The 13,069-nt window shown below is 34.3% G+C and overlaps 1 protein-coding gene across 2 annotated transcripts in view; it reads right to left on the minus strand.

Annotated features, from left to right (window-relative positions):
- Positions 1 to 421: 421 nt before the first annotated feature.
- The window catches only part of SYCP1 (synaptonemal complex protein 1), a 129,716-nt gene continuing 117,068 nt past the window's right edge, over positions 422 to 13,069 (minus strand). For both annotated transcript variants that reach the window (XM_061119938.1, XM_061119937.1), the window contains 4 exons: positions 9,260 to 9,442; positions 4,643 to 4,789; positions 655 to 744; positions 422 to 559 (listed from right to left, as the gene is read on the minus strand). In XM_061119938.1, coding sequence (XP_060975921.1) covers positions 422 to 559; positions 655 to 744; positions 4,643 to 4,789; positions 9,260 to 9,442 — 558 coding nt within the window. The remainder of the gene's footprint in view (positions 560 to 654; positions 745 to 4,642; positions 4,790 to 9,259; positions 9,443 to 13,069) is intronic.

Genomic DNA, 13,069 nt, shown 5'->3' on the forward strand with positions numbered 1-13,069 from the left:
TAAATAATACTGGCAAAGTTATGATTAGCTGTTCAGGTGACCTCACAAAAACAATGAGAAGTATTTATGTGAATCCAAAATATTTTAATAGTAAAGAATAAACAGTATATCTCAACAATGTGTTCCTAGTGTTCAATGGACAACTTTATACGTATGAAAACTTAGCCAAAATAGTTTTCATCAATTCAAGAAAAGGTGAAACCAAAACAATCATCTAATTATCTGAACAGAATTACAAATTTTTAAGTAACAATGTGGTTATTTCCCATTTAGGCTGATATAGTAAAATATAAAGAAACAAATTATTTATAAATCAAAAGTCTTAATTTCAGAATATGCTTGGCTCTTTAGTAAATAATAATTTAAAACTTAACTATAAATTTTATGTTACAGGCTCCTTAATCACACTGATTTTCTGAAATTAAACAAACAGCTTTTCTGCTTCCTTTAGTTTTTGTTTCCTATCCATCTTAGCAATTACAGCCCAACGGTCCTCCTGCATTTTCCTCATAGTTTCAGACTTCGGCATAGATCCAGGAGTCATTAGAGATGAAGGAGTCTGGATAGAAAATAAAGTCATATGTTTAACTCAAAAAAAAAAAGAAAGAAAAGAATTAAATTCAGCTTTTGAAATTTGCTTCCCCAAATAACTACCTTTTTTGGTGTTCTGACACAAAGATGAGAAATTGGTGGATTATTATTCTTGTATAGTTTTCTCAGTGTCTCTTCCTCTGAAACCATGCTCTTAAAGAAAAATATGAAAATATAATTTGGAGGCTGCCACCATTAATATTATATTATAAAATTTTTGTCTATATTCCACATATGAGGATGAAATGGAAGAGTATAAAGGAGAAAAAAAGGGGGGGGGGGGAAGAAGAGGAAAGAAAATTTAAAAGCCTCAAGGAAGAAGACAATGAAAAACTAAACTCTCAGTCTGCCAGACAAGGAAATCCAATCTTGATTCTACTAACCATACACCTAAAGGGTTATGAAGAATACAAGATGTATATGAACAGTGTTTTTCTACTGATTTCTATTTCAGTTTCACTTTCCCCACTCTTTTTCCCAGCCTTTTTATTCAAATATACTTAGGCCTTATAATAAGCATTCATAATCCTGTAAAAATTATAAATGTTGTCAATTATCAATTTCTGAATATTTTCCCAAGTAATAATAGCTAACACTTATTTAGTTCTTTTTTTATGTCAGGCACTGTTATAAGCACTTAGCATATTTTAATTGGTTTTAATCCTTACAACATTTTTATGATCTATATATACTATTATTATCCCCATTTTAAAGGTGATGAAATGAGACACACAAATATTAAGTAACTTGCCCAAGACTATACAGCTAGTAAGAGATAGAGCCAGGATTAAAATCCAGGTAGGCTGGCTTCAGAATCCATTTTCTTAATGAACATGTAACATAAATTTAGTCATAAGCAAACAATTCACAATATCTTTTCCTGCTCATTAGAGTCACATTTAATACAAATTTCAGAAGGTTCATGGATGAAAATATTCAATCATTTTCATAAATTCTAAGATATCAGCAGAATTCACTAAGTCACAAAATTTCTCTTTCTTCTTGAACACATTTAGGCAATTTGTGTATTTCAAGTAGTATTTCCATTTTTTAATCTCTTCTAGGTTATCTAATTTGTTGGCATATAATTGTTCACAGTATTCTCTATCTCTAAAAGGTTCGTAATAACATCTCCAATTATATTTCTGACTTAAGTTATTCGACTTTTTGTCAGTCAAGCTAAGGTTTGTCAACTTAACCAATCTTTTCAAAGAAATAAATTTTGGCTTCATTCATTTTCTCTGCTTTCTTTTCTCTAATTTGTTTATCTCTATTCTAATCTTATTATTTCCTTCCTTTGTCACCTTTGGGTTTAGTTTGATCTTTTTCTAGTTCTTTAAGGTAAAAAGTTAGTTTATTGATTTTTTTCTTTTTCAGTGTAGGAATTTAGAGCTATACATTTCCCTCAGAGCACTGGTTTTTCTGTGTCACGTAAGTTTTGGTGCATTGTGTTTTCCCTTTCATTCATCTCTAAGTCAAATCCCCCTGTTTTCTTCTCTGATCCATTGGTTGGTTAGAAGTGTATTAATTCTCACAAATTTGTGAATTTTCTAGTTTTCCTTCTCTTTCTGATTTCTAACTTCATCTCTTTGTATTCAAAGATAGTTTATATATGATACCTAGTTTTTTTAATCTATTGAGACTTGTTTTGGGACCTATATGGTCTATCCTGGAGAATATCCATGTGTGCTTGGGAAGAATGTGTATTCTTTTGTTGAACTGAATGTTCTACATATGTCTATTAAATCTATTTGGTGTGTGTTGTTCCAATCTTATTTCCTTACTTATCTTCTGTCTAGTTGTTTTATCCATTATTGAAGGAGAGGTATTGAAGTATCCAACTATTAATGTATAACTGTCCATTTCTTCAATTCTATAAAGCTTTGCTTCATATATTTTAAGGGCATGTTATTAGGTGTATAAATGATTAAAACTGTCATAACTTCTTGCTATATTGAACCTCTTATTTACACATAATGTCCTTATTTGTTTCTTGTACTTTTTGATTTAAAATCTATTTTGTCAGATATTGGTAAAACCAACCCACCTCTTTTTTGGTTACTATTTGCATATCTTTTTCCATCCTTTCACATTTAGCCAATTTGAAGCTAACCTGAGTCTTTTTTTGTTTATTGGAGTATATAATCCTCCAAATATACATTGTAAATTACTCATATGTAAGTAATTACTGATAAAGAGAGACTAATTTTTGCCTTTTTGATATTTGTTTTCTATATGCTTTATAGATGTTTTGTTTTATTTTGATTTGGTTTTGGTCACTCATTTCATCTATTATTACCTTCTTTTCTGTCTAGGTAACATTTTTGGTAACAAAGTGTTTTGATTTCCTTCCCATTTCCTTTTGTGTATATTCTATGCTTTTGTGGTTACCATGGGGATTACATGTAACAACCAAACATTATAGTAACCTAATTTGAATTTATACTAACTTCAATAGCCTACACAAACAGCTCCATTTTCCTTCTGTTACTGATGTCAAAATTACATCTTCATATATTGTGTGCCCAGCAATATAGATAAATTAAGCATTAGCTTTTAAGTTATAGAGCAAACAAAAAGTAAAGTTAGAAACCAAAATTACAATCATTTCAACTTTTATAATTTCCCATGTATTTGACTTTATCAAAGACCTTTAATTTCATGTGATAATTATAACTGATAAAGCCTATTTATTGTGAAATGTCTTCTTAGGTAATTTAAACTGTAATAGTATAAATAAAATACTGTAGTATGTTCATAGTGTTATAAAGTTGTGATGCTACTTTTAAAAATGACATGAAATCATGAGTTATTCCTAATCTCAGATAAGTTAAGAAACTAGCCTAAATTCAGAGAAAAACAGTATGAATTCTAGACCTAGTATCTCTAATTCTAGAGCTCATGCTCTTTCTACTAATTCTCATCACTTTTTTTAATATCTTGACTTCAGTTTTACCTGGCAATTATTGTGTACAATGACATACATAGGCCATGGAGCTAGACAATTGGTGTTCAAATTTTGGCTCCATGACTTTCTAGTTATGTGATATTGGAAAAGCACCAGTGTGACTCAGTTTCCTCATCTGTAAAATGAAAGTAAGAACTCTGTCTCTACTTCTAGAGTGTTAGATTGTTTTAAGAAATAACTGACGTATTCTGTGTAAAGTTTTTACAACAGTGCCTAGTTCACAGTCTTAATCATTATCTATAAAACAAAGAGATACTAGAGTAGAAATTTTCTGTAAGTTAACTTAAATAATTACACTTCTAAGACTTTAGCTATTCATTATTCCAGAACAAATGAAAGCAGAGGTCTCAAAGCAGTATAAAAGCTTTAAGAATCTCACAGTTATGAGTTGCAATAATAAAACAAATGGCTTTAATTACAATTTTGTAATTAAGAATCATTGGTACATTGCTCCATTTTGTATAATGAGGTTAATCTGGTTTTAAACTAAATGAGTATAAGTTAAATTATTCTTAATAAATTATTATTATGCCTTTAGAAAATAATGATATGTATGAAGTAGGAAGTAACTGGTCATACAAACTGCTAGAGGAACTATCCTCCTTAAACATGCCATTTTTAACATATTAACTCTTTAAGAATCATAGAAATGTTATTGTTTGCAACAATAAGTGGTATAAAATTAAAGAAAATATTTATAATATGCAAAATTAAGAGGAGTCCTGAATAACAAATTTGGCTGCAGCAAGATTAAAGGTATTCACTAGGCCTGAAAGAGAAAAAGGTAAAGAAAATAACACTCTTCTGGAAAACAAGAGAATTAGTCATCTCAAATGCCAACTATGTCATATCAAGTATTTCAAAATGTCCTGTTTTCTGAAGTTTAGGGAGATTTTTTTAACCCTAATTTTTTAAAATGCTGTAAAAGCAGAGAGTCCTATATTATAGGAGAATTTTACTTCTTTTCAGTATTGCAGTAATAGATACTATGGACATATATTATACACATACATAAAGAATAATAATATAGAAATATAATAATGTAAACAAATAATAAGTGCTGATTATTTGTAATAATTTTACCAAAAGATCAGTAGTTTCTGAACTATCCGAATTAACATCAAACTCAAAGACCATTCTTCTCTTTTTACTATTACTTTCTTCAATGGGTACATTCTTGTTTCCTCTTTGCTGAATTTTTAGTTTTGTTGGTGTTTTCACAGTATATGCCTATCCAAAAGACAAAAAAAATACATTATCCCATCAAATAAAACACATATTATTACTAAAGGCAGGTTGAGTCTTTAACAATCAATAATAACTCTCCATTATTATTGGCGTGTGTATGAAGTAGAAATTTTGGATAAGAATTTAATTCAGAAGTTTTTAATAAAATAATGGGGGAGAGGGAGGGAGGGAAGGAGAAAGGAAGGATGGGAGAGACACTCCAGCTTCAGTAGCCAACAACCTTAAGAGAGACTTCAACTTTTCAAACAATGATTAAGATCAAAGAACTGAGAGCTTTTATTACTACATAAAAATCCTGATTTATAATAAAGCAAGTTTGCTCATGTTTTGTTGATGAAGTAATTCCATTAGTCAATGTTTAGTATTCCATATTATCCTGTAGTATATAAGTTTTATAATTTTTAAAAATTGTCTTTAAAAATAAGGTCACTGATATCAGTAAGAATGGCAGAGTAAAACTCCAAAAATTTGCTCTTCCACAAAGCAATAAAAATGCCAGTAAAAGTGGTCAAAATCAATTTGTTTATAACTGTGGAAATTAACAAAAAGCTTGCCACAACCTAAAGAGTTCTGTTTTTTTTTTTAATGGCTGAACCTCTGTAAGAAGAGCAAAATTAGCAGTGCCTGAACTTTTCCTCATCTCATCCCCTGCTCTCTTAAAAAGTACATTCCTGGTCCAGTCTGGCAGCCTATGAACAGAGCAAAACACACTTGGGAGCTCTTTCAAAATTTTATGCTCAAAAAGTTGTCAATATTTGACCTGTCTAGTGATTCTCTAGACAATTTCATATACAGGGCTGTATTTGACCCAACTTGGAGCTCACTCAGTTAACGGGGAAAAAAAAGGAAAAGAGCTTTCTACTCAATGTGTATAGGGTTGTTTTTTGTTATTCAGTCGTTAAGTCATGTCTGACTCTGCGAGCCCATGGGCTGCAACACGCCAAGCTTCCCTGTCCTTCACTATCTCCTGGAGTTTGCTCAAACTCATGTTCATTGAATAAGTGATGCCATCCAACCATCTCACCCTCTGCACCCCCTTCTCCTCCTGCCCTCAACCTTTCAGGCATCAGGGTCTTTTCCAATGAGACAGCTCTTTGCATCAAGTGGCCAAAGTACTGAAGCTTTAACAGTTACAAACACGCATTTTAACTTCAGTCCCATCACTTCATGGCAAATAGAAGGGGAAAAGTGGAAGCAGAGACAGATTTTATTTTCTTGGGCTCCAAAAGCACTGCCGATGGTGACTGCAGCCATTAAATTAAAAGACACTTGCTCCTTAGAAGGAAAGCTATGACAAGCCTAGATATTGTATTAAAAAGCAGAGACATCACTTTGCCAACAAAGGTCCATATAGTCAAAATTATGGTTTTTCCAGTAGTCTTGTATGGATGTGGAATTGAACCATAAGGAAGGCGGAGCACCAAAGAAGTGATGCTTTTGAACTGGAGAAGACTCTTGAGAGTTCCTTGGACTGCAAGGAGATCAAACCAGCTAATCTGAAAGAAAGTTCAGTTCAGTTCAGTTCAGTCACTCAGTCATGTCCGACTCTTTGTGACCCCATGAACTGCAGCACCCAGGCATCACTGTCCATCACCAACTCCCCGAGTTTGCTCAAACTCATGTCCTTTGAATCAGTGATGCTATCCAACCGTCTCATCCTCTGTTGTTCCCTTCTCCTCCTGCCCTCAATCTTTCCCAGCATCTGGGTCTTTTCCGATGACTCAGTTCACATCAGGCGGCCAAAGTATTAGAGCTTCAGCTTTAGCATCAGTCCTTCCAATTAATATTCAGGACTGATTTCCTTTAGGATGGACTGGTTGGATCTCCTTGCAGTCCAAGGGACTCTCAAGAGTCTTCTCCAACACCACAGTTCAAAAGCATCAATCCTTCTGCGCTCAGCTTTCTTTATAGTCCAACTCTCACATCCATACATGACTATTGGAAAAACCACAGCTTTGACTAGACGGATCTTTGCTGACAAAGTAATGTCTGCGCTTTTTAATTCGCTGTCTAGGTTTGTCATAGCTTTTCTTCCAAGGAGCAAGCATCTTTTAATTTCATGGCTGCAATCATCATCTGCACTGATTTTGGAGCCCAAGAAAATAAAGTCTCCCACTGTTTCCACTGTCTCCCCATCTATTTGCCATGAAGTGATGGGACCAGATGCCATGATCTTAGTTTTCTGAATGTTGAGTTTTAAGCCAACTTTTTCTCTCTCCTCTTTCACTTTCATCAAGAAGCTCTTTAGTTCTTCTTCACTTTCTGCCATTAGGGTGGTGTCATCTGCATATCTGAGGTTATTGATATTTCTCCCAGCAATCTTGATTTCAGCTTGTGCTTCATCTAGCCTGGCATTTCGCATGATGTACTCTGCATATAAGTTAAATAAGCAGGGCAACAATATACATCCTTGACGTACTCCTTTCCCAATTTGGAAACAGTCTGTTTTTCCATGTCCAGTTCTAACTGTTGCTCCTTGACCTGCATACAGATTTCTCAGAAGGCATGTAAGGTGGTCTGGTAGTCCCATCTCTTTCAGAATTTTCCACAGTTTGTTGTGATCCACACAGTCAAAGGCTTTGGCAAAGTCATTAAAGCAGAGATAGATGTTTCTCTGGAACTCTCTTGCTTTTTCAATGATCCAGTGGATGTTGGCAATTTAATCTCTGGTTCCTCTGCATTTTCTAAATCGAGCTTGAACATCTGAAGAAAATCAACCCTGAATATTCATTGGAAGGATTGATGCTGAAGTTGAAGCTCCAATACTTTGGCCACCTGATGCGAAGATCCAACTCACTGGAAAAGACCCTGATGCTAGGAAAGACTGAGGGCAGGAGAAGAAGGAGGAACCAGAGGATGAGACAGTTGGATGCCATCATCAGCTCAATGGACATGAGCTTGCACAAACTCCAGGATATAGTGAAGGACAGGGAAATTTGATGTGCTGCAGACCATGGGGGTGCAAAGAGTTGGACATGACTTAGCAACCTAACAACAATTCTTTAATAGAGATCATTTCATATTTTAAATAGTAAAATAATAAATACAACAAGATGATTTCATATAAAAGCCTTGCTATGTACTTTACTAATTTTCATAATTTCCATGAGGTGGATAATAAGAAGTAAAGAAAGAAAGTGAAGTCGCTCAGTCGTGTCCAACTCTTTGTGACTCCATGGACTGTAGCCCACCAGGTTCCTCAGTCCATGGGATTCTCCAGGCAACAGTACTAGAGTGGGTTGCCATTTCCTTCTCCAGGGGATCTTTCCAACCCAGGGATCAAACCCAGGTCTCCCACATTGCAGGCAGACGCTTTACCGTCTGAGCCACAGGGAATAATACTGTACATATAATTCAATATATATATATAATACAGGATATAAGTGGGACTATTTTTGCCTGAAATTGTCAACTAAAGTACAAAGTTGGGGCGGGGGGAAGTGCTAGTAACTTACACTCTAAAGAAAGCAATGTATAATTAAGGCCAGCTCCTTCTCTAAGGCTTATTAAAAGGTGGTAGAACAGAACTAACAATCACCAGATATCTCTCTTATTCCCAGTTAATTTAAGCAAATTGGAAGGGAAAAGAACAAAATTTTGGCTTAGGGGGTAAAGACAGGTTGAAATACTCTTCCATCAACTCCCAAGGCAAGTAAGAATATAACTCTAAAAAGGAGTTTTCCTTTTTAGAGTTGAGTAATTTTCCTTTGAGGGGACATATGTATACCTATGGCTGATTCATGTTGATGTTTGGCAGAAACCATCACAATACTGTAAAGTAATTATTCTCTAGTTAAATTTAAAAAAAAAGAAGCCTTATAATAACTAATGGTGCCTTCTATAAGGGGAGACTGGCATCTCATTCCCTAGGTGGATATAAACCTAGGAAGAAGACTTGTTTATCTGTCTTTATGTCTACCTGAACAAGTAAAAGAAATCAGAGTAAGACAGATGGTAGAGAAGAGGAGAGGGGGAGTCAGAGGTAGAGCATTATATACCACCATTTAGCATTGAAAGGTTGAAAGAATTCCCCATGGATTAAGCGGACATGTTGAAGATAGCTAGATATGAGCCACCTTGCTAGTGGTACCTGCTTCACAAGGGCTGACTGCTAAATAAAAGACTCCAGCAACAAGATGATGAGGAGTAAACAGCAAAGGGAGGTAACTGAGGTGATACTGGAAAATTCAAGTCAAAATTAGAGCTTGTCTATCAGGGACCTATGTGCTAGCAAAAGCCAGAAAGTGATAAAATTTTCCCAAGATGTCATTAAGTTGTGTACAGTGATAGAATAAAACCAACAAAACTATTTCACACTGGTGTAACAAATAACCAAAACTTTCAAAAAGGTTTTTATAACTATGTGTGTGATACCAGATGTATGGTATATGATACCAGAGACTTTTTTATTTAAAAAAAATGACAACTTTCTTAGAAATTGTAGCAACAAACCTTTGGTAATGGTGTAGACAAATTATTTTTGGCAGGTGTCCGCAGATAGTCTCTTTTATCTTTTGAAGATCTGCTCTGATCAGCTGATAGGAAGCTTCGAGATGCATTTTGTGAAAGAGGTACTTTAGAATCAAGTTTCCAATAACTAGTTTCAGGTATTTCCAATAAAGGTGTCTGCGTTTTCTATTGAACAACAAATATGAATGAAGTCATCATTAAGTGTCATTTTAACTAAAGTGTGGCAACTAGTAAAAATAACACTGAAATAAACTAGAATTTACACTCAAGTGTAGTACTGAGTAGAAAACTTTGAATAAATTACACTTATCTTCTTTATGACTTTTTTCTTATTTAAGATGAAAATGGTTTTTGCTCCCTTTGTCCTCACAGAGCTGCTATAAAAATAAATAATAATCTCAACTCTCTATTTGGCCAAAAGTTGGAAATTCTCCAAAGAAAATTCTCTAGTCCTGGTGGCAAAACAAAACAAATCTTAATTGGAGATTCATTCCAATAACTCTACAGCCCAAAGGCATCTCTTTCATGTTTTCATAAATCCTGTTTCATCTGTAAAAATATCAGCCTTTTCCTATCCACTAGTTTCATTCACCTTCAGAAAAAAAAGGGGGGGGGGAGAGAGGAAAAATTATGAAAGTAAAAGCCTAGAGAAATTTTCAAGGCAAGACAAAGGAGCTGATTATGAGGCACAAACTACTATGTATAAAATAAATAAGCTACAAGGATATATTGTACAGCACAGAGAATATACCCAATATTTTATAGTAACTGCAAGTGGAGTATAACCTTTAAAAATTGTGAATCACTATGTTGTATACCTGAAATTTATATTTAATAATACTGTAAGTAAACTATACCTCAATTTAAAAATAAAATTAAAAAAATTTTAAAGGAGATAAATGAGGTAATTTGCAGGTTTCTTGCCAAGTTCATAAAACCTTTTCACACAAAAAATTAATTTTGGTATCATTTTTTCAGAGTTGCATTTTACATACTCTTCCATAAATATTTCTATAACATATCTGATAACACAATTTTGATTAAAGAAAACTTTTTCTGCTCTCTGGACTTACCAGGAATCATCCTCAGAATCTCCAAAATTTAACTGCTTTCATGGACAAATTTTCTTCATCCAAAAGGACTGAGAATGGCAACTATACCACCTTGTGGTCATATCTGGGAATCTAACATTTCCCTAGTAGCTTGGTAGACAAAGAAAATGCACCAGCATTCTAGACTACTGAAATAACCCTCTTTGTAATAATACATCATGAAGATGTATGTACTCTCCTACAAGTTACATTCTTTTCTAACTATTACATTTCCAATGATGCATATATACAGAACATTCATGCTTTTCTCTGTCATACTTTTTAAACAAATACTTATTTGGCATTTCCTATGTGCCAAGCACTATTTCGAATGCTTCACAAATACTATCTAATTTAATCTTCATAACAACTTGTGGGAAAAGGTACTATTATTATCCTTTTATAGATGACAAGACTGAAGTATCAAGAAGTAACATACCCAAACTCAGAAATGTTTGATTGATAAACCTAATGATTATTATATATAAGGTTTGTGATACTTCAATACTATTGCAATAAAGCATAGCACACAAAAGCCTATTTAAATCTTTACATTTATCATTTTCTCATTACTTGCAATATTTATATCCAGACCCCCAGATAAAATATAGGGTATTAAAATATAGGGTATTAACTAATCTATTTGATAATGTATATAGAGAATAGATATATATATATCTAGGATTATACAGGAATCAAAACAACTCTGCAAGAACCAAAACAACTCTGCAAAACAACTATGCAAGAACCAAAACAACTCTGCAAGAATAAATGTGATATATATTTTCACAATATGAACATATTCTATATTTAGAAGTAAGTACTGGAGTTTAACCAATCTATTATCTTCATCAGACACTCTGCTTAGTCATTATCTAAGTGAAGTCACTCAGTTGTGTCTGACTCTTTGCAACCCCAAGGACTGTAGCCTACTGGGCTCCTTTGTCCATGGGATTTTCCAGGCAAGAGTACCAGAGTGGATTGCCATTTCCTTCTCCAGGGGATCTTCCCAACCCAGGGATCGAACCCGGGTCTCCAACATTGTAGACAGGTGCTTTACCATCTGAGCCACCAGGGAAGCCCAGTCTGTATCTAACCCTCCCAGCTAATTCTAGTATGACAATAATTTCTCCATATATAATGTTTTCAAGTGGCTATTATATGTGTCTGGACACATAAAGCACTTAATATTCATTCACAAGTACAATAATTCTTTTTTTTTTCTTCTCTTTGAACATTCACTTCAGTCGTGTCCAACTCTTTGTGACTCTATGGACTGTAGCCTGCTAGGCTCCTCTGTCCATAGGATTCTCCAGGCAAGAATACTGGAGTGGTTTGCCATGCCCTCCTCCAGGTATCTTCCTGATACAGGGATTGGACCCAGATTTCTTGCCTTTTCCTGCATTGGCAGGCGGGTTGTTTACCACTAGTGACACCTGGGAAGCCCTTCTTTGAACACAAACATAACAAAATTAAAGCACCATCTATACCTAACAACTGAACTGTTCTCAACAACTCTGTTATCTTCAGTTTACAGTCAGAGCAACTTCTGTGGAGACTTAGGAGACTACATCACTATGTATAAAGAATATTTAATCATTTTAACTAAAATTTGCAAGAACACTCTTCTGTAATAATCCTATATTACCAAATATATTAGAAGCTGAATAGAACCTCCCTTTTTCATACTTGATGCTTCCTTTCATGTGCAAAGAACATTCCCAACCTCTCTCTGCTTCCTTAGGGGAAGAGCAATGACTTAACAGGATTGCTGATTATAGAAGGATTAATTGTGGACATAAAGTTCAGCCTCTTCCTTATTTCTCCCCTTGGGTAACAGAAGAAGCACACATTCTACTCTATGCCATGTATCTTAAAAGAGCAGGTCATTCAAGTGGGTAGACTTGTTCTAAACCAGCTCTATCTATGACAAGAGTAGATAAACTTGTTTAATTTGGGATTTCAGGATTAAGAAATCCTGTTTTCTTCAAATATAACCCACATTGTCCAATATCATTTATCAATAATAAAGATGAAGGACTGATATTGAAGCTGAAATTCCAATACTTTGGCCACCTGATGCGAAGAGCTGACTCATTGGAAAAGACCCTGACGCTGGGAAAGCTTGAGGGCAGGAGGAGAAGGGGGATGACAGAGGATGAGATGGTTGGATAGCATCACCGACTCAATGGACATGGGTTTGGGTGGACTCCGGGAGTTGGTGTTGGACAGGGAGGTCTGGCATGCTGCAGTTCATGGGGTCACAAAGAGTCAGACACAGCTAAGCGACTGAACTGAACTGAACTGAACAGATACTATTTTGATTTTCACCCCCTTTCTCAACTTGTTCAGATTTAAGAAGCAAGGTGTGATTTGTTAAGCCCTCTCAAAAACTCAAAATTAGACATAATCTAAACATGAGCTTTAGAATTTTTAAATGAAATGGTTTCTAACACAGGAAATTTCTCAAGAGAGAAACATAAATGTACCTATTTAATACTATAATAAAAATTTTAAAAGATTAAAATCTTCTCTAAACTTCCCAATGACAGATGCTTTGAAATGTTTTAGCTAATGCTTTTGGATTAATAAAGAAACAATTTTGGAAATGAAATTGTGTGATATATATTTTTTTAAAAAAGTTTTGGGGTATAGTTGATTTACAACTTTGTGTTAGTTTCAGGTGTATAGCAAAGTGAAC

Source organism: Dama dama, chromosome 20, assembly GCF_033118175.1.
Source record: "Dama dama isolate Ldn47 chromosome 20, ASM3311817v1, whole genome shotgun sequence".
Taxonomy (NCBI): domain Eukaryota; kingdom Metazoa; phylum Chordata; class Mammalia; order Artiodactyla; family Cervidae; genus Dama; species Dama dama.